This window comes from Streptopelia decaocto (genome assembly GCF_964273445.1).
Source record: "Streptopelia decaocto genome assembly, chromosome: 19".
Lineage (NCBI taxonomy): Eukaryota > Metazoa > Chordata > Aves > Columbiformes > Columbidae > Streptopelia > Streptopelia decaocto.
In genome coordinates, this window is record NC_138674.1 from 3,663,874 (window position 1) to 3,686,276 (window position 22,403).

Sequence of the window (22,403 nt, forward strand, 5' to 3'; positions counted from 1 at the left end):
TAACAAACCGGGAGAGCGTAGGGAGCGCCTGCCTGCTTACACGCACTGCAAGGGCAGTCAACATGCAGTATAGATACTGAGAAGTCAGGTATCTACATTTCTTTAGCTAAAAATCTAAGGTGATATTACTGATAAAGTGAGTTTAAAATCAAATGATGTACTGGAAATGTGGAAGCAACAGTGAAAATAAGATTAAGTATGCACAAAAAGACTTGAAGGACTTGATGCTCTCTTGCCTTGAATTTCAGCTGGTTGGTTGTAACAGTGCTGAGTGAATATAAAGTGCTACCAGTTGCTGATGTTCCTGCTGTTGGCCTGACCTGGGTCATCCTTCCATCACTTTGGGGGGATAATACATTTTCCTTCTGTGTTGGGCACAGTGGAGCCCTGGGCTCAGAATCTCAGTTTTAACAGCTATAAATGCTCCTTGTAGTCTTCACCGAACCAGAGCCAAGGCAAACCGGCCATGGAAATGGTCCAACCCAGTCGAGTGTCAGTGATGACAGAAACTTAACACCATCCTTCACAAACACACCCTGGGGCATCGGATCCTCAGCTCCGGGTCCCTCTGCAGGCACCTACCACCACCCTGCACCTCGTCCTGCTGTGCTAACTGCTCTTCCCAAAGCTCTAAGTGGGTTTTTTCCTCCCAGAAACATGAAGGGAGAAACAGGGTTGTTGACTCTTGTGAGGCAAGTTCTTCCTCATCATCAGCCGGGTCACATTTCTGAAGCCCTGGAGTAAAATTGCTACCACCACGGCACAGGGGACCAAAGGACGCAGAAACAGCCCCTTTTGCCTGTACATTTGCACGGAGCCTTTGCAGGGGGGTGGTGTGGACGTGAGCCCCGGGACACACGTGGGGCTGCCTTGTCACCCACGGCTGCTCCAAGGCTGCGCTTGACTGGGAAAGTATTTCTGCTGCTGTTATTTAACCGTGACTCAGTTATCTTGTTTTCATTGATGACACCTCTGTGCGAATGGAAACTAACTCTTCCCCCAGCAATTATCCGCTTTACTCCTGGGCGTCCTAAATAAACGCTTTGCTGCTTGGCTTTATTTTTAACTTTGTAAAGAGGTTTCCTGGTTTCCGTGACGCTCTGGCTTACTTGGTGCTCTATTTCTGTTCCTGCAGCTGGCTCTGAGCACTGGCTCCTAAACCTATTAAGACGGGGACACCCGCAAATTATTTAGAAATCTGCTGAAAGCGTTTGAGGGAAATGACCAAATCCCCCCATGTTCACCAACTCTTTCTGTCACTCATTTCCCTGATACAGCTTGAAAGTCTCCATTGCTGGAGCTCAGGACAAGTGTCATTTCAGCCGCAAGGAAACGTCCATCCGTTTTTTCCATAGGGGATAAAATAATGGGATTTTGACTCCTGAAGTGCAGTTTTTGTACCACCGTGGTGATTTTAGTGTGGTTTGCATATTCCTGCTTTGAACGCACTCAGATTTGTTCAGAAATGATTATATTCACTTAGATGCACAATTATAGCTCGTGGAAGGTCAGAGACAAGTACGCACAGGAGTGCAACTGCATCCACCCAGCAGAGAGGCATTGGTGTTGATAAATCAGTGCACTCGGGGTGTGGAGGGGAGGCCGTGGCTACTTTGAGAACCCAGCTGCTAACTCGTGTCGAGATGCTCTCGAGATGCGCCGGCGTGCTCAGGGACAGAGGGCAGGGAGCGCTGAGCTTTGCGCTTCGCTCTCCCCATGGGGTCTGTCTGTCCTGGGGGTTCCTGCTCATCCTCTGGGGCATCTAAATCTCGGTAGATACATTCTCCGTGCTGAGGTCAATGCACCTGCTTACGTGCTCACTGAGGGGAAGCACCAGCTCAACGTCCACAGCGCTATTTATGGCACTGCCTGAATGCAGAGTCCCCCATAATCCTATTGCATCTATTCATAGGTTGAGAGATCCCTAATCCTGCCCAAATTGTCCGTTGTCCCTCAAAGAAGATCCCCGCGGGGGGGGTGTCACAGAGAGAAGACTGATTTCAGTAACCAAGCGAGCACAAAGTGCTCAGACCTCCACCCCAGCTGGGGCGTTCCCAGGGGGCTGTCAGAGCCACTGTCACCCCCTTGTTTTGCAGTGGGGAATCCCCCCTCCCGCAGCCGCCCCAGGACAATCTCGTGCCATTTGCTCCGAGCCCTTGGTGACCGCAGGGGCGAAGGCGCTGACAGCGGTGCAGCCGGGTGGGTTTGAGGGATGGCGCATCACTCAACACCACCAGGACCCTTTTGTCCCCCACCAGGACCCTTTAATCCCAGCCACCCTCAGGCAAGGGTCTGCCGCCCTCCTTCCCGCAGGGAGGGGACACAGAGAGCAGGGGGTCCCTCCTGCCAAACTATGAGCTCCTACCTGTGAAGCCATCTTCCCAACAGGGACCCCGGCGTGCGGGGCTGTCAGGGGTGGGAGTGGGCAGTGGGGGCATGGGGCACTCGGGGGCATTGTGACCACCGGGGTGTCACTGGGTGTGGCTGTCACAGGGGTGCCCAGGCTGAGCAGGGGTGCGGAGGAGCGCAGGGGTTCAGCCGTGGGAATTCGGAGGGTGCTGTTTCTCCCGGGACGATGGGACAGGGGAGGTGTCACACCCGATGGGAACCACCACTGCTGCCCGTTCAGCCACACGCTGGGTTTCTCCCCCCGTCCCTCCCTCGGCTCTGGCCGGGGACCTGCGCTGCACAAGCACTTTGCACACCTGCGAGATGCCAGATCTGCGTCTGCAGGGCGCAGCTCCCCGCGCTGATGCAAAAGCAGATTGTTCTGGGGTGTTTACCCGTGCGAGGATCAAAGGCAGCCTCACACCGTGGGGTGTTACATCAGAGCAGGGCTCACACAGCTATTTCTATGCCATAAAATCTGCTGGCCATCTTCCAAGTGCTTTCCCGTGCTTCGTGCCCAGCCCGGCCCACCTGTCCCTTTAGCTGTGTGGCCTCTAACGCTCAGGAGGTTGCAGAGGGTGGCAATCACCCTCCCTTCAAAACACAGCCATGCCACCAAATGGGCAGCTTTTCTCTGAGTTTGCGCTTCGAGAGGCCAGCCCACCTCGCACCACACATAGACCTTGCTAGTCCTGAGCTTTTTCTGGTCTTCTGGGCGAGGGTCCACGCTTTACTGGGAGACGGAAAGTAAAGAATATACAGGAGAGTGCACACAGGCTCTTGCAGACTTGCTTGTGTTCACTGGGATAACAAATTCGCCTCAAAACACACATCCCTTCATGTTGTAAGGAGCGTGTTTTCTGACGCTCAGCACCCAGGGTGAGGCAAAGCCGCTGTGGCAGGGTTGGATGGGTACAGCTCACTGTCCCCAGCGCTCCAGGCACAGGGGACAACCTCAGGAGCAATTGTCGGGGAGCTGAATCACACGTTCCCATTCCCGCAGAGCATCGCTGCAGCCCTGCGGCCCCTTTGAAGTCTCTTTGGTGTAACAACATTTTGTAGGACACCTTTTGCACGAGCCCAGGCTTTCTCATTCCACGGGATTTTATTGGCTTCTCTTCTTAAAATAGTTCCTCTTCTGCTTCCCCTTTTCCCTGACTTCGTCTCTCTGCCTCTCCTGTTCCATTTGTTCGCTCAAAGACTGTGAATGTCAGGGAGCACGTATACCTTGCCTATCTTGCAAAGATATTGTGTCCTTTGCATTTCCAGTAGTGAGCGGGTCCTTCATTTCATCTGGTTTCTTCTTCCAAGAGGTGCCAGTGGATTTTCTCTAAACATCCAGGGCTCAGCTAGCTGGGATCCCACAAAGAGTTGCTTCCTCTCTCAGGAGGAACATTGTTTGCCCATTCCCACCCTATTATGGCTCTTATCTGCATGCAGGACTGACCCTTTTTCCCGCGATCTGGGCTAAAACACGACTGTGGTGCGTGAACTCGGGGCGTGCAGGACCCGGGGACCTGCGCTGCACAAGCACTTTGCACACCTGCGAGATGCCAGATCTGCGTCTGATCTGCCAGATCACGCTTGCAGGGTTGTTGCCGTTCCCAGATAACTGTTATAAAGGGCGTAAGTCCCGCTAATTGCAGGCCTAATTGCGGAGCCGTCCCTTCGGCATCCCCGCTGCTCCTGGAGCCCATGGAGCATCCCAGCGTCCGACCAGCGGGATGGAGCTGCATCTCTGCAGAGCAGCCGAAATCCTCTGAAAACCGTCTTAAATAATTGTAACCCCCATCCTACAACCGCAGGATTGAATCCACATGGTACCACGATTTAACTCTTTCTGCATTTGCCATTCCTGTTAATCTCCTTTATTTAAGTGCTGCCTGACAATTTCTGCCATGAGTAGATTTTGCTTTTAAAGTATCATAATAGTATTCCTTTTTCATTGTTCTCAGGTGATTTAATGTGTGGCCCTAATTTGTACTTTGCAACAAGAAAAGGTTGTGAAAAGAATAATTTTAAGGTGATTAAAGAAGTGATATTTACCACTAAAAAATGAAATCTATATCATTTTGACTCTCAAAATGTGGTGGAAATAGAAATAGATATAAGATAGGATGATCATACCCCAAAGCCGTGTTTCAGAGTTACTGTTTTGACAGTTACTCCGGGTTTAAAGTTCTCCAGAAATCCCATCATTTAATCACCAATGTTACTCATTAACCCTCAGTTTTTACTTGCATGACCCAGAAAATTGTTGGCAATGTTGGACACTTGCCTTTGTACCTGGCATAAGAAATTCTTTGGAGTCAAGTCCCACTGCCTTTAATCCCAAACCCTAGTAACACCTGGGTTGCACTGGGAAGGGAGATGTTTCTGGAGGGGCTCATTGCATGGAGGTGGCTTTTCTGCTTGGTAAAATGCTTTCTAAAGAATTCAAGGGTGATTTTCTTCCCAGCAAACACACGACAGAGACAAAGAATTACGCTGCAGCTTCCCCCGACTCTGGCTGACATTTCCTCGTATTGCAAGGCCACCTGCAGATCTCAGACAGGGACTCCAGGTCCCGACACGCTGTGCCAGTGTGTCTGCACCCAGCTGGGCAGAGGAGCCCAGTGTGCGGGTCAGGACTACGGCAGGAGGTGAAGAAACAGATACAAGCGGGACGCAGCGAGCGAATGACCGAAACTCTTAAAACTAAATGTCCAGTATCCAACCAACTTGAAAAGATTGATAATTTGTGTTGGGTTTTTTTGTTGTTTTTGTTTGTTTTAAAATTATTATTATTTGGGTTGGTTTGTGTTTGTTTTTTGCTGTCGTTGCTTGGGTTTTTTTTGTTTCTTGCTTGTTTTTTTTTTTTTTTTTTTTGTTGTTTGGTTGTTTGTTTGGGGGCGTAGGCTTTTGTTTTTGAGTTTTTTTGTTTAGTTTCTTTGGGGGTTTTTTTGTTGGTTGGTTTTGGGGTTTTTTTGTGTGTGTGTTTTTTTTTTTTTTGTTTGGGTTTTTTTCGTTTGTTTTGTGTTTTTTGGTGTGCTTTCGTTTTCTTCAAGAGGAATCGGATGTCCCGCTGTATTTACCCCGCGGACCCCGCTGACCCTCGATGTTATCTTGCTTTATCTTATCCCGCCTCACCCACCCTCCCCACCAGCGCTGCCCCCGGGCCCCCCCCCCTCCATGAAGCCCCTGGGCTCGGGCCGTGAGCTCATCTCCAGTGACCCCCCCCTGGTCCATAAAGCCCCGCGGAGGCAGCGGCGGTTCCTCGGCGGGGCGGGAGCGGCTCCGGTGCGGCGGGAGGCACCTGGGAGGAGGGAGGAGCGGAAGGTGGGGCCCGGCCCGGCCCCCCCCGCCCCGCAGCCGCTTGTGGCAGCGGCCCCGGCCCCGTGCCCGCCCGGCGCGGCGGGGATGCCCGGCTGGGAGCGCGGCGGGCAGCGCCAGGATGAAGAAGCATCACTCGGTCCAAGGCACCTTCAGCCGCCTCTTCGGGAAGCGCCAGCCCAGCCCCCCCGCCGCTTCCCTCTTCGCCACCAACCCCCCTTGGATCTTCACGCAGGAGGTGACATCGGACAGCGCGGGTGGCACCGGTCAGTGTGTCCCCTCCTCCGTTTGTTTGCCCCGGGTTGGGGGGGAGCTCTGTGCGCCGCCCCTGAGAAACGGGGGGCGAAGGGGTTGGACGGGGCCGGTGGTTCATTCAGCGCCCTGTTGGGAAACTCCGGGAGGTGTTCGGAAGGGCCGGGTGACGAAAAGGGACAAGTTGAAACCCGTGTCCCCGCACCCGAGGTTTGAGACGCACTCGCTGCTCTCACGGAGCCACAATCCGCTCCGGGAAGTTAAACTTGACTAAAGCGCGTTGATAAATAGTTGAGAATCTGTTTTATTGCGTCTAGCAGCTCTTTCCCACGCCATGTTTGATTCGCTCCTTCCCTGGTTGGAGTTATTTACTTGTAAACCTGTTTCTTGAAGGTCTGCGTGTGAGGGGGGAGTTGAGGGTTGCACATTCCTTAGGATTTATTTGTATTTCTTTGTGGTTTTAATTGCAATACTGTGCCCTGGAGGCTCATGTAGGAGGGAGCCAGATTAATAGCAATGGAGCCAGGTAGATAAAAGATAGCAGTTTGTGGATGAAGTTTGGTGGCTGTGAGGTTCCAACAAACACTTCCAAGCTTAAAGAAAAGGAAGCGCTGCTTGCTGGGCTGTGCATGCGGAGCAGTGTCCATGGCAAGGTGGTTACACCCCACAGGCCAGGCTGCCGAAACTGAGATAAAATGAAAATGCAATGAAGGCTTTCACGCAACTCTCAAGCGCAAAAGGAAAAACTGCTGATTTCTAACTGTCGTAAATGTGAGGAGGCTTCAGGCTTCTCTCTGATGTGGTTTGGATTTGAAAAAAGAAGTCGCTGTGTCTGCTTATTACCAGCCTGATTTCCGTGGCTGCAATTGCAGTACAAAGACATTCCTTTCAGGTGTGGGGAACTGCTGTGCGGATCAGTTTGCAGAGTAAAAGCCAGGAGTTCTTGAAATCTGAGCACAAATAAAAGCTGTTGAATCACTCCTTAGCATCCTCTTGGCATTTATATCGTGAATTTAATTTGTGTAGGGTAGTGTGACACACAGTGACCATGTTCAGAGTAATCTAAGTTGAGGTGTGGGCTTGTTGCGATGAACATGCTCACAGCTGAGCAGTCCAAGGGGCAGATCTTGTTGTGTCCTGACATCCACAGCACCACGGTGAAACCCCATCCCTGCCCCTGTTTCTTCAATATTTGCTGCATAGCTTCATGCCATCGCCGCTGCCAAAAGGAGTCCACTGCTTCTGCTAATCCCCACCTTAGTTTTTCATACAAAGTAAACACAAGTTAAGCAATATAGAATGGGTGTAGGTTTACGTGTCACTGACTCAGAGATTCCTGAATATAGTGACTGAAACGTGCTCCCTCCTCGCTGAGAGCTGTGGATACCCCAGCACCAAACCTGCTACGCCTACTCCAGGTGATGCAACCCTCAAGTAGGAAGAAGTTCCATTACACATCTTGCTTATTTTCTTTCCCATGACTGAGAGGACACAATTGTCTCCAGGACACGGGCTGAATGTCAAAAAATGGCCAAAACGCAGTCAGGGCCGCTTCCGACAACATCCAAAGGCGTTTCCAGATCCCTCCTTCCAGGAACGCACAGGTCTTACCAGTGACAGGCTCTTAGCAGGCAAGTCCTGTTTATCTAGCAAAGAAAACACAACTACAAGCACTTCATTTTACTTTAATTAAAAGCATTCAGGATAGCGATGCTTAGTAATCTAGGATCAAAGACCTTGTGATCTTTAATCCAGTTTCTCACTGAGTTTACCTAGTGACTTGTTTAATGTAAAACACTCATCGTTTCAAGTCTCTCAACTGCTCTATCGCTGCTCCGCGAAGCTGTCTCAATCCAGACTCTCATGTTGCATTGGCCTTAATTCTTGCTGCTTACTTGCCAAATGGGGTGTCATGACAGGGGTTTGGCAAAAATAATAATGATTAATAATAATAATTTGCTGGCATCTGCCATCCTCGAGGACTCCAGCAGCTCCTCCTTTGCACTTGAGCCCCTCACAGGCAGGGAAGTGTTAAACTGTTGGTAGGACCACACTAACTCAAGTGCAGGCTGATTAGTATTTTTTAAAGCTGAAGCAAATGTCCTTTTTGTAAAGAATCCCTTGCAGTGGGAGAAGTTTGGGATAAGGGTTGGGCTGGATGGGGCTTTGAGCAACCTGATCTAGTGTTGGGGGGGGGTGGAATGAGATGATCTTTGAGGTCCCTTCCAAGCCAAACCACTCTGTGATTGTGTGATGAGGGAGAGGAAGGCGCAAGGACAGGGATAGGATGATGGATACTCCCGGGTGCATCCTGGGGTAACTTGTGGTGTAGCGGGTGGGAGAAAGGAAAGGCTCACATGCTTTCTGGACTCGGTGGCACGTCTCAAGGTTATGTGGAATTCATCTACCTCCAAACCCATAACAGGCAGCTCATGCCCAGCCCCTGGCGTGGTCAGCTTCTTCATTCCAGGTGTTCATGCAAGTGCGTTTCTCCTGTGGGAACACACACTCAAGCATTTGCCTTCCTCTTTTTTCTTCTTCACTAAACTCAATGTAAAGTTGTTTCCTTGGAGCTTCTTGCCTGATCTCTGCCCGTCCAAGGAGGGCAGAGGCAGTGGCAAGCACAGCTGCGTGCCATGGCAGCTGGTGATGGGTTGGGGACCCTGGTCACCGGTCCAGCAGCACATGGAGGGCTCAGGCTGTGCCATGTGGCAGCGGGGACACTGTTTTGGGCTGTGGCAGCGGCCTGTTGCCAGCACAGTCTGGGTTGGGGACTCTGGGGTGCAGGCGACTCCTCGGGCGGGCAGTCCTGGTTTGGGGAGCGCTGCCCCGGGTTTGGGAGGCTGAGAAACGCAGCCCGGCTCCTTTGCCTGTGTGCAGAGCTTGCACAACCTTCGCCTTTCTGCTCCTTGGCTTTTAATTGCTGTACGATACTTGACAGAAACTGCTTCTGTGCTTCGCACATGGGGTGTGCATGGGGTTGGGGCTGAGGGCTGCTTCCAGGCTTCTTTTGGGCAGAAACAGAACAACAAACTATTTACTCCTTTGTGTTTTGGTGTGGAGGCTGTTTGCTGCTTCTCACTGAAACCACTGTTGAAATCTGTTAGGTGGGACCACTCCCGCAGAGTTTTCTCTCTGATCACAGCTGTTTTGCTCTCTTTCCCCCTCCTTCCTCAAGCCCTCATATTTTCTTTAATGCTGGTCTCCTTGGCTACGAATTATTTGTGTATCTCCTTCCAGCCAAGGTGGGGTTTACATGCTTCAGTGCTTCTGCTTGTTAATTCATGCTGTTAATCAGACACAAAGAACGTAATTAAACTAATTTTATGAGCTTTATTCACTGTCAGAAATAAACCGGCTCAAAAGGTGTGGTTCAAGGTAAAAGCACAGAGCTGGGAACCAGGAGTACCTGCTGGTACCTGCTTGTGACACCGGGGCTCGGTGACTATTCCCTGTTGTAGCATCTCCATTTGTAGCGAGATTTCATGGGAAGACATTCAGAGCATTTCTCCATAAGGCTGAGGTGTGAAAGTGTTGTGGCAAACACAATTTGTCCTCCAGTGCCAATTGCATCAGGGCTCAGAAACAAATTGCGCTAGCAGGATGCTGGGGGTGCCCGTCCACTGCAGGGAGAGCAGCGGTGACATCTCCCTCCCTTCCCAGCCTCTGATAGCAAAACGTGGGGGGGAAACACCCGTGGGAAGCCCCTGCGTGCCCCATCTCCATCTGCGTGTCCTGTTTCCATCGCTGTGTCGCAGGCGTTCCCCTCCTCTTGCCTTAGTCCTCGTGGGCACAAGCCAGGCGTCAGGGACACCGCCACTGTCCCTCTCCACTGCATAAGTGACAGGGACCTGTTGTGACAGGGCTGGGTCAAGACCCCGTAAATAACTCTGTGCTTTGATGGAGCTTTTTGATAGAAATCCCGGGGTCCCGCTCACCTGGGACCTTTCTCCTCCCATCTTCAACTCAGCTCCAAAACACCCAGCTGCTCTTCAGAATGTGATGAGTTTTGCCCATTCCTGGGGAGCTGATAGAGCAAATTCTTCACGGTGCATTTTAAAATTAGGTGGTGCTCGATGCCGTTTTTCCTGTTGCCTCAACTGCAGTGCTGCTAACAGTTTTCTCTCCCCCTCAGGTGATGTGATTGAAGTGTATTATGGTGACAATCGCTTCGGGACGGTGAGCGACTCTGGCACAGCAACACTTAAACCTCGTCCGAGAGTCCGGCCGCTCCTGACTTTCCTACCCCTTGTGAGTATCCGTCTCTCCGCTGCGATTTGTTACGGCAGCGTGTGTAACTGGTGCCCAGAACCAGCTGGGCTGGCTGCTGCTCTCATCCTCTACCCAAGGCAAGAGAATAAATGACAAGCAAAACCACTCTATAATAATGCTGGATATGAGGGATTAGGAGGTGATCTGAGTTCAGGGCTTGTGTTGAACATAGGCGGGATACACAGGCAGGAGACGTAAGCATCATCAGACCTGTCTTTTCAATTAAAAAGAAAATGCTGAGCATGTAGGTGATCTAGCTAGTGATGCCTTTTATCTAACTGCTACTGGCTGTATCTCTTTCTGGATCAGACGTGTTGCTGGAGAGAGCAACAGGAAAACTGCGTCCTGCTCACAGCAGGGGAAGGAGGAGGTGGTGATGTAGCGGGTGATGGGTTTTCAGTCTCTGTATGGGGGAAATCGTTCCCTGCAGAGCTGCCAGTGCTCCAGCAGCACCTGTGTGCAGGGGCTGGAGCAGCGAATGCCAACACAGCCGGACCCAGAGGTGGCTTTAAGTCACCTGGGACTCCAGAGCCCCATGTGCTCATTGCTGGCATTGATGCTCCGCTGCCGTGTGTGCTGAGCAGGTTTTCCTGCCCAGTGTATGGCACCTCTTATCCACCAAAGAGTACAGCGAAGCCCACGATTGCTCAGAGGTATTTTGGAGAAGGCGATAGCTAAATCTGAAGTGACACACGCAGGTCAATGATGACAATAAAACACTTAAAAAGCCATCGGTCTTGACAAGGAAATCCTCTCTGAGATCAGGGGATGTTTTTCCTTCTACTTCCCTGTCCTTTAGAGCAACCATCACCTGCAGCAGAAAATGGGCTGGTCTGCTGTCACCTGGGGGCACTTAGGAGTCAATGGGCTTGTGCAGGTGTCATTTAGAGGAAAACGTGGGGGGAGATGGAGTTTATATATCTATTTGAGAGCATAATTAGGAAGTTATGGGGTTACACAGGTTCTACAAAAGGCTTGTGCCCATGTGATGCCTTTCAAAAGATGACAGCAGGTGAAAAATCTCATCTGGGATCCAAGCTGAGTAACCATAGGACCGATGCCTGTGAAACTGCTGTAGCTGGCAGCCTGTATCACTGGGTTTTTAGAGTGCAACCGGCCTTTTGCATCTTTTTAGAGCTTTCAAATGCTTTACTAGCGGAAATGTATGTGGTAGAGGCATAAACTGCATAAATGTCCCTGGGATAAATAGCCGTCACCCTAGCCATGGTGCTTTCCTGCTTTTATACCCCTAAGTTGCCTTTGTGAAGGCCGCTCTCGCTTGCTTCTCTTCCAGAAGCACCAGGTTTAACTGAAGAAGTTAGTAGGAATAAGCAGCATTTTGTTTTTAAGGACCAGTCTGTTGGCTATTATTTTGATTAGGTTTGATGGTGGTTTGGTTTGGCACGGCCGCTTGTGCTGCCGCGTACATCCTTGCGCTGGGCTGTTCTGCAGCTCCTGCCTTAACCCTTTGTTTCCACCCACCCGCTCCGCTGTGCGGGAGGAGGTTGGGCGGCAGCTGCCTGTGAGTCAGGACGATGATCACACACACCCAGCCCGGCAGCAAAACCCACGGGGCTTCATGTCCCGTGTGCCTGGCAACTCTCCTTGCACCCAGCACCCATTTCCCCCCTGAACCACCTGCCCCATCCCAGTCCCGAGCTGGATTGCAGCAGAAGAGGCTTTGCTGCTGCCCCTTGGGTACCACCGCATCCCACAGACCAACCGCTTTCCCGGGCGCAGGCAGAGCTTGGGCGTCCCAGAGGAATAAATCCCTTTATTAACCACCGAACTTCCCTAGCTCTGCTTCAGAACAGGGAATCTGGGGCTAGCTCTTCATTTTTGGAGAAATCCTTGCCTCTCTGAGACTCAGGATGATAAGCAGTTGTGTATTGGTGCATTTTTTGTTACAGGTGGCCTCCTTTCGTGGGTGGGAAGCTGGAAGGGGGAGCTGGGGACATGGAAGACAGACAGGCTCCCCTCTCCCAACCCAGACTGTGCAAGCAACCGGCTGCCACCACAGCCCAAACCAGTGTCCCCACTGCCACATGGCACAGGCTGAGCCCTCCATGTGCTGCTGGACCGGTGACCAGGGTCCCCAACCCATCACCAGCTGCCATGGCACGCAGCTGTGCTTGTCACTGCCTCTGCCCTCCTTGGATGGGCAGAGATCAGGCAAGAAACTCCCAAGGAAACAATTTTATACTGAGTTTAGTGAAGGAAAAAAAAAGAGGAGGGGAAACGCTTGAGTGTGTGTTCCCACAGGAGAAAAGCACTTGCATGAACACCTGGAATGAAGAAGCTGACCACGCCAGGGGCTGGGCATGAGCTGCCTCAGCCTCTGAGTTATGAGTTTGGAGGTAGAGGGGACACCTACCTCTGTTGTAGCACTGAAAAGCAATTCCTGGTGGTTACAGTGAAAGCTGCCCTCACCGGGATCCTCGGCGCGCATTAATCTGATGCGGGTACCGCAAACTGGAAATGCAGGTTCCTGGCGCACCGGCCCGAGCGGCGGAGCCCGCTCTGAATCAGCGGGGGGTTTGCTGGGCTGGGCACACCCCTGGCAAACAGGGGAGAGGGAAATAATCTTTGCAGCCATCTCTGGAGACTGGCAGCGTACTGGAGATGCTTTCCATTGTAGAAGCCAGCTCATGACGTGAGGATGGGCGGTTTTTGAGAGAGATGCTGAGCATTAGCAACTGGAACAGAAATTTGTGTGTGTGTGTGTGAAACAGGCTTGCCCAGTTTTTAGGACCTGTTGAAATGACATGTCCAAAATTACTACTTGTTTATGAAATGTGGACTCGTTTCCTCCAGCTTTGCATAGATCTCTTCCGACTGTCATTCTCTTTCTGCTCCTATCCAAATATGTGATGCATATGTTGCTTTTAATTCAGTGCCCAGACATCTCTGTTTCCCTGTAAATGAGCAGGTATCAGTGTGCCCTGCAGACTGGCAGCGATGAATTTCCATAGCAAATGGGAACTGCTGGGGGTTTTTCTTTGTGGTGTTTGATATCTCATTGCTCTGGACAATTTCATTATTGGCTTTTGAAGCCCCTCTGTTAGTCTTTGTCTTCCCTCTGGCTTTCAGCTGGAGTTAAGGATCTTTGCATTGTGTTGTACTTTTGGGACCACTGAAGAGGTTTTAGATGAGGCTACAAGGCTCAGCTAGTCCCGTGTTCTGCCACTGACAGATCTGTCCCGATGCCTTAGCAGCCCTTGGCTGCTCCATCAGCACCGAGCTGTCTGAGTGTGAATCCCCACTCACTCTCTCCTGGCTCATTCCCGTGTGGTTATAGAGGATCTTCGGTCATCTGCAGCGTGATGGACTTTGCAAGCGAAGCACGTGTATTTTCTTCTTGCTTTGTCAAAAGCTGGGGCGTTCCAGGGCTCTTCTGAAGGAGCGCAGGCTGCTGCTGTTAAATCCAGTTCTGACCTCCCCACACCGCGGCCAGTCAGTGATGTTAACAGTGTGTGATGTTAATGGGCCACCTCAGCCTGGATGGGGCTGACCGTATAAACCCGGCTTGACCTTTGGTCCGGGAGACTTTGGAATCCCGGAGCAATCGCTTGTAAAAATAGTGATAATGCCAGTGAAAGGCAAAGGGCACAGGCTCAATCATTATCTGGGCTTTTGTATGCAGAAAACCACTGCGCTGAGTAGGATAACATCTTTGCACAAGGGGCAGTTAACAGCTAATGCAAACAGCAGCCCGGGGTGAGCAGGAGTGCAAGCGGGTGGACCCGAGAGCCTGGGAGTGGGTGGTGTATCCCTGACCACGGGTCTGCGAGCTCCTGCTGCTCACGGAGCTTTATTTCCTTGCCGTGCTGGGTTGTGAAAGCCCAGTCGGCCGCATCGGTCACGTAGGTCTGTGCTAGCAGCCTGACCCAGCATCCGTTTGCGTTTCGGACGCGGGTGCGTTAGTGTGCGTTTCGTGAGCGACTCCAGTCCCTCTGCAGAGCAATCTGGGCGTGAGTCACTGGAGGAAAGGAGAGGCTTTTGCTGCTGGTGGGTGTGGGAGGCAGAGCCCTGGTCAGCACTGGTGAGTCAACAGGCCGGGAATATCTCCCAGTGGGTGGCTGTAATTGCCCCAAGTGCCCCTAGCTGTAAGCATCCTCGCAAATGTGTAGGCTGCTAAATTGCTCTGTAGCAGCTAAACGCGCTGCTGAGTTTTCAGCATGAATGCAGAGGGAGTAATTGAGAGGGAAACACAAACCGCACGAGTAGCAGTTTTCCCCAGCGTGCTCAGGTATGCGCGTGCCAGTTTCCCAAAAAGCCAGTGTGTGACTTGAGCGTGGTGCGGACGTGACTGTGGGGTGGGCTGGCAGCGCTTGCTGGAGAGCGATACCTGCAGAACCCGTGGGAGCTGCTCAATTTCCTCGGGATGTGAATGGTGAGAAAGCGTCGCTGCTGATTGTGGGCTGGGGAGCCTTGAGCTTGGGTGTGAAATATCTGGGCTCCCCTCCAGCCTCTTTGCACCTGACTAGCACAGGGGAATTGTGTCCCTGGCTTGTGCGACCTTGATCGCTTCACTCGTCTCCTTCAACCCTGTCAAGAGCAGCCACCGCAGGGACCTCCATGTCTAGGAAACAGCCCTGGGTCCCATCAGGCTTCTGTTTGCATAGAGAAATTATCAGCTATACAGGCCTGCTTGTTGGCACTTTGCTCCAATACCCTGGGCATAAAACTAACAGCTCTGTCTTCTCAACTCTTGCAGAATGCCCAAGAATCCCATGGGGTGGCTGTGCCAACGCCGTCGGTGCCAGAAGACTTTGGGGAAAAAGCAGCTCTTGGTAAGAGATCATCTCTGTGGGGTCCGGAGGGTGCTGAGGGCTCAGCAGTACCGTGCCCTTGGGGAGAGCAGACAGTCTGATCATGAGGCTTCCATGCTAAAATAGAGTTGAACTATTAATTATTTTCTGAAGTCATTGAAAATGACTTCAATTCTAAGGGGTGAAGCATAGTGGCTCTTACAGTTCAACAGGCTTTAGACAGCTGCTGAGCAAAACAAACTGGCTTCCTAGGGGGACAGCTGGCCTTTGCAGGGCTGATGGAGAAGGTGCTCATGCTGCCACACTCTCACTCTTTCTCTGCAGGCCCTGGCTCCCAGATCAATGGGAACCACCGAATGTACAGCTCGGTGGGGGACCTGCGCCCACAGGCTCTTGAGGGGGATGAGCTGGATGAAGACATCCCTCCACCGCCATCGGTGCCCCCACCACCCCCTCCAACGGCACCGGCACCCGCGCCACCACCTCCGGCCTCACCGGTCCCACCGCCACCTGAAGTTCTGCCTCCACCACCGCCACCCCCTGAGATGGTGCCACCACCTCCTCCCGTGGCACCTCCACCACCTCCGGCCTCTGCCCTGTCCTCTCCCAGCACACCAACTCCTCCAGACTTCATCCCGCCAGCCCCACCGGGCGCCACGGCGCTCAGCCGGGCCCCGGCACCCTTCACCTCCGGCATCTCCAAGTGGAAGTCCGAGACGGTGCTGAACACAAGGCAGGCGGATGCCGAGGGGCCGCTCTGCCCTGCCGAGGCTGGGGTGCCGGCTGCCCCTGGTCCGAAGGAGAGTCTGCAAGCCAAGCACTGCCCAGAGCCCCACCTCACCTTCCCCAGGTCCTTCAAGGTGCCTCCACCAGCCCCGGCGCGGTCGTCCTCCATCCCGGTGCAGGACAGCCAGCCGGTCCACCAGGAGCCCTTCCCCAGGCAGCCGCACGCCCGGCCGCCCCTGCCGCCCTGCTTCACCATAAGACCCGCGGCCAAGGCTCACGCAGGAGGGGAAGCCGAGCAAAGAAATTCCCCACTGAGACAGGCTGTTGGGAAGCTGGCCGGGCCAGCCCCGGCACCGCTGAGCCCCAAACCTGGTACAGTGCTCGGCCAAGGGACAGATCCTGCCGGTCGCCGGTCCCCACTGTCAGCGGCCGAGCCGCAGAAGATTCCCCAGCCAAAAACAGCCAAGGGAGACTCTCCTCCAAAATCTGAATATCTCACTGCGAACGACCTGGAGCTCCCTCCTCCAGACTACCCGACCTGCGAGGATGACTGGAGGGATTCCAGCAACCTGGACAGGCTGCGGCACGAGCTCTCGGCGCTCCTGCGCTCCCCACGGAGGGAAGAGAAGCCGTTGGAGAAGCCACCAGAGAAGCCAGCTGCTCCGCGGCCCGTGGACAGTGGTACCAACCATGCCAGCAGCCATAAGCCCAGTCTTAATGGGGCTCAACTCACTGCACCTGCTGGGAAGGACACAGGGTTAACCATGGGAGGGGAGAGTGAGAAGAAGGAGGTGCCCAGTGGGCCCCCCGGTGCCAAAGCAGGCTCTCCCAGCGCGGCGGTCCCCGCTCCGGCCAGCAGCCCCACCACGCAGACCCGCAGTGTGATGAAAATCAGGAATGAGCTGGAGGCTGTGCTGTCCCTGAAGAAAGAAGGGAAACCTGCCCTGGGGCTCGGCAGCCAGAAGCAGAGCACGGAGGATGGTGGCAGCACCCCATCTGTGAGGAAGAGCCCCCCTGACCTGAGAAAGAGCCCCCCTGCCCCAGGTGACTCGGTGCTGCCAAAACCAGCCCCAAGCCCACTCCCAGCACCAGCGGCTGCAGTGAAGAAGGATGAGACCGGGCATGAGGACCATCCCGCTCCTGCCACTAGCAAAGCCACAGAGAACTTGCCCCCTGCTCCCATGTCCTTCGACCGCAGCGTGAGCCCCCCAGACCCACCCCAGGAATCGGTGGAACAGCCCCCTGCTCCCACCTCCCCCTCACCCCCCATTTCTCCAGCACAGAGCCCAGCACCACAGCCCAATGCGGCCGTCTTCCAGTACAAAGTGCACCGGGCTGGGGCCAGCTCGGCTGAACCCCCCTGCTCCTCGAGCTCAGCTGAACCCCCCCGCCCCTCAAGCTCGGCCGGGAGCCTGCCGAGCACCCCTGGAGCGGGGCAGGAGGAGGTGCTGATCCACCCGGTGACGGGTGAGCAGGTGGAGCGGGGCTCCCCCATGGCGCTGCTCCTGGCAGCCCGGCAGCGTGCCCAGCGGGGCCGGCAGGCCGGGGAGGTGGGAGCCGTGCCGCGGGTGAAGCCGCTCCTCAAACTGGGCAGCGCTTCGTCAGACACCACCCCCACCGGCTTCTACCGCCACGAGTCCAAGCCCTACACCTTCACCGTGGTGCCCCGGCCGCCCGGCACGGGATGGAGCAAACCTCCGTCCTTCTCCAGCTCCTCGGACCAGGGCCGGGACATGCGGGCGGTGGGCAAGGTGCAGCCACCGAGCCCTCCCGAGCACCGCCGGGCTGCTGCCTCCAGCCTATTGCGGGGTCTCCTCGAGTCCGGGCACAACCAGCCCGGCTTGTCCTGCCATGGTGTGTCCAGGGAGGAGGAGGAGAACGGGGAGACAGCGCTGGACTACGGGATAATCCCCCCACCCCCTGAATTCAGCAACGAGGCGGATGAAGCTGAGGGTCCCCTCCCCAGTCGGGAGGAGAACCACAAGTGCCCCAGCTTCCCCGACTGCAGCCGGGGCTCGGAGGCACCGCGGTACTTCAGGTGGCCGGGCTACGGCCGTGGCTACGGGGGCAACCACGAGCCGCTGGCCTCGCTGCCCTCGGAGAAGAGCAGGAGGAATGGTGACTTCACCCCGCAGTACCCAGATTACAGCAGCTCTGCTGGCTACTTCGGCCGCTACCCAAACCCTCGCCCGCTGATCAAGAAGCGCCTGTATGTCTCTGAGCCCGACAGCTCCTACCCCCGGGCAGCCGCAGCGCCCCGGGCCACGGGCACCCTCTCTTCCTATGGCCCCGGGGGATACAGCTCCCAGGGTGGGGAGGGCGCCCGCCGCCTCGGCTCCGCGCACAGGAACGGCCCCGCGAGTGTGCAGGGCCGGCGGACGTCCATCGACGCTGCTGGGAAAGCCGTGCCGTATGGCAGCGCCGACGCCAAGTACAAGGGCCAGAACGGGGATTTCTCGCCTGCCGGTGCAGCGGCAGCCAGCAGGTGTGTGTCCCCCCCGAGCGCGATCCCTTGTCCTCTGTGTTGATCCCTTGTCCTCTGTGTCGCTTTGATTTGAAGGAGGGGGGGCTGGAGCCTGTGCTGGCCCCAGGGCAGCGCAGACACCCCAGAGAAGTCCGGCTGCCTCGGTCTGGGGCTGTGGGTGTCCCATGGTCCCAGCCATCACCCTGCTGCCCATCGCCCTCTCCTTGCCGCGCTGCTGAACGGAGGTGCCAGGAGATGCGAAACTCTCCCTGCTCCAATAGGAGAAGAAAAAAAAATTGCAATTTTGAATAAACAAAGAGTTTCTTTGGCTCTCAGTGACTTTCCCCTCTGTTTTCCCTCCAGGCCTGTCCACGGCAGCTCGCAGCACAGCGGACCCACCAACACCTTCACGGTGAGACCCGGGGCACGGCAGCCCATCTCCTACGCCTACCAGAGCGGGCACCGGTAAGCTGGTCCACAGGGCTGCTCCAGCGCCTTCATCCGGCCGGGAAGGGACGAGGAGGCGCCCGGGTGGGTCACATCCTTCTCCTGGGCACCAGGGATGGTCCCAACCCAGCCAGCAACGCACTGCTCGAAACTGCAATGGAGAAGGCGGGGAGCGAACCCCGGACTTGGATTCTTCTCAAAAGACTTATGGAGAGTAGTTACCGCAGAGGACTGGCTGCTGTCTTGTTACGTGAGCAAACGTGGGTTTCCTTCTCCTATTTCCCCCCTCTGCTGTATTATTTCCAAAGCTGCAGCCTGGTAGGTCTTCTAAGAAAGCCAAAAAGCACCCTTATTTCTCTTTAAAGAGCATCACCACTGGAGAGGTTGTTTTCAGTTTATTTGGTTTGGTTTTTTTGTTTGTTTTTCAATTGGTTTAAATCCAACATGCTCAGGAGCAGGGAGGAACCGACTGGGAGATGTGCATAATGGCAGCGAGCCAGGGTAGAGCAAAACGTAGGGGAATTAAAATGAGAACGTGGGGCCAATGGGATAGAAATAAGAGTTTAGAGTGTTGAGATCCTGACCTCTTCTGTCCCCACCTCCTCCAACAGCCTTGAGCAAATCAATTATGCCAATGCCTTAAGAACAGCTCCTGGTTCTCAGTGCCTGTCCTGCTGAGCCCCCTTCGCCAGGGAGCGGCCGCTGGGTTTTGTATTACAGACAAGCCAAAGTTTTGAATAGCTAGCTTCCAGAAATTAGAAAGATATCATTATCCTCACAGGTGAACTTGCTGAAAAATCACTGTAAGATAAGTGTAAAAACTTGTAGAGAATGTTTTCTAATTGCTGACAAGCTAAAAGCACTTTGAGACATTAGTCTACTCTCATGGAAAGCACTTTCTATTTTCAATACTACACCATGTCATTAGTTCCACTCCAGTGTGTCCTGCATTGCACGCACAGGTCTGCGTGCACATAAGCAGATCTTGCTCTGCAATTCAACTCAAAATTCAGTAATAAACTTTCCTTCACGGTGGAATTTTCAAAGGAGTTATCTTAATGTCATGTTTTTGACGTTCTACGTATTATGTTATTTACAACTTTACCTAACAATTTAACAGCTGTTTCAAATATTGCAGCAACTTCAAAGTATTCTGAACTTTACTTTGCTGCGAATCAGATGAAAATGCAAATACCGCAATTGGTTTAATAGCTAATTCAACTGGCATTTTTATGCCAGTAAGTTGCAGTGACTTGGAGGGTTTCCAGACACGCTCACCCCAGCCAGTATTGATGGAACATGTTGCAAATATCTGGGTGTTGCCTTTTTAAAATAAGCTGATGGAGAAATGTGGCCATGGAGTAACTGTCTGGGTATTTCAGTGTGCCGGTGTCACGCAGAATAGCTCCCCCCTTAAAATATCAAGTTACTCCATGCAAGGAGCATCTTGAGGATTCTTATTTATCAAGAGAAGCTGCGATACTGTTTGAGTGGCTTCAGGGCCATGGTTTACTGTTGGGAGAAGTTTCACCAGTTTAACTCAAAACAAAGAAGGCTCCCTGATAATATTGCAACCTGATTGTTTTTTTCTTCCTAATACCTTTTTTCGAACCAGTAAGTTGCAGCAGTTTGAAATTTAAAGGCTTTTTGGGAGACTTTGGCCTTCAAGATTCACTTTGCCCAGCAATGGGTGTATGCGTGCGGTTTCCTGCCCAAGAATTCTTCTAAATCGGAGCGTGTCCTCAGTGCAAGTTTATTTTTGAGCAAAATGTGAAACTCCAATGGTGCCACTTGCTTTGAATTTCACATTTGCTGCTTCACCCAGACATGCAATTCATATGTAGTTGGAATACGGTGTTATATAGCGTGGAGTGCCTTGTTTCTAGCAGACGTGTATTTGTTTATATTAACTATTAGAAGCGTGATAATATAAGTCAGTTTTATGAAATAGCCATTATTCATTCGGAGAACACCCATTCTGGGAATGCAGAGTGGACTACGCTGTAACTAAATCAGGTCGGGCTCTGCTCACAGTTGTAAAACTGGAGAGCGTGGATGTTTTAAGCAGCAGAACGATTCTATTCTGCCAACACTTTGGGCTATCCCTGCTTATTTTGAACAAATTGAGCAGAGTTCTAGTATTTCAGTAACAACTAGACATTTATACTGGGCCACTGGGTGACAAAGAAAGCACTGTCAGAGCTCTTGGCAGCCAAAGCACTTAAGGAGAAAATTCAAACTGTAATGAAGAGCGAGGGCCGCAGGGATGGGGAAAAGCTCCCTCTCCCTCGGGCAGGTGACTTTGTCGGGACAGCACATAGAGAAACTCCGCTCCCACTCCTGTTTCTGCTCCTCCCCAGCTCGGTTTGACTGTATAAATTTAGCAATAGAAGAGGAAGAAACCAAGGGATAGCAACGGAGCAAAGCAGCCAACCTTCTAGCCCGGCCTTAGCGCTGAAAGCAATCTTGAAGCCTGACAAGGGAATTCTTCCCGCTTTACCCTCCTCTAGCACAGTTTGGTCGTTCAAGTCTTGATACAACTTAAATTATCCCCTACAGCTGCCTCTTCCTCAAAGCACCTGCTGATGTAGTATAACTGATAGCCATACTTGTAAAGTGTTGAACAAAATCTCTTATTTATGAGTGCCATTCAATACCAACCTTCTTGCATTAAATATGTCTGGACATATTCTTTTATTCCGTGTGGTCTGACTTTTTTTCGTATTGCTTAAGCAGCCCGTCTACTCTAAGACTGAGATCTTTGCATGTAAGATTAAAAGGATGAGGAAACAGCTCAAACTGGCCTTGGCAACAGCCTGAACTTGAGCTTACCTAAAGCTTGGTCCAATTTACCAGTTGTTGATACAAACCCTGTGCTAATTGAGGTGTTTTTAGAAGCTGGATCAAGGAACAGCCCCTGCGCCCAGCTGGTTCGGCAGGCTGGCCAAGGAGCTTGTGCGGCTCAGCCTGTGCCGCTGCTATAAATAGTTCTTGGTTTGGAGCTTTTCATCAGTAAAGAAACTCACATACTTGTTTGCAAGTCCGAACTAGAATGTTGCACTTGAAAACGCAGGGTGAGCAACGCCAGCAGCAATATAAAAGGCAGGCTGGTCTTCATAGTGGCTTATTCTCCCCATTCCTCAAAACTATATTTATTTGCATTCTCAGCTCTTTAATCCAGCTCTGGCTACAGATCCAGGTTCTCCACGAGGTGAGTGTGCAATGTGCATCTTAAAATTGTTACTCTTGCCACAACAGCTTTACACAAGTGTCCCCAAATTCAAATGGCACGTACTCCAGAGACAGCTCAAACAAAGGGCAAAACCCAGGGAATTCTCCGGTTCCTTTGCAGATCACCGCAAAGTCGCAAGCACCGATGTGGTATTGCCACAACGCTGCGTGTTGGCGTGACTTTAACCTTGCTAGCAATGGGAGCCACACTAAGACAACATGAGTGACCCTACGTAAACTGTCACTGCTGCGCTTGTCTTACGATGGTGAAAAACAACAAGTGGTAAAGAATGAATATACTCCTTAAATATGTGCTGCTTTGCCACTTGTCAAGCTGGCAGCTGCTGCCCTCCTGTGGCAGAACATAAAGCTTCACCCAAAGACTTGCATATTTTTGTGCTGCCACACTAAGTCTTTAAGCAATAGTAAAACCAGTACTATATTGGTAATGACCTGTTGTCTGTATAGGCTTCACCTTAGACCATCATGCTTTTTGCCATGGACTGTTGCGTTTTGCTCACAGGGTGGCAACGTGAAGA

General features: G+C 52.7%; 1 protein-coding gene across 1 annotated transcript; it reads left to right on the forward strand.

Moving 5' to 3' along the window:
- Window positions 1-5,821: 5,821 nt before the first annotated feature.
- Window positions 5,822-18,655, forward strand: LOC309448157 (uncharacterized protein C6orf132; the record flags this gene model as incomplete). Its single annotated transcript, XM_082069432.1, has 5 exons — window positions 5,822-5,966; window positions 10,088-10,203; window positions 14,942-15,017; window positions 15,321-18,207; window positions 18,550-18,655. 5 exons carry the CDS (start codon window positions 5,822-5,824, stop codon window positions 18,653-18,655), a joined length of 3,330 nt encoding a protein of 1,109 aa, XP_081925558.1.
- Between the last annotated feature and the right edge of the window lie 3,748 nt (window positions 18,656-22,403).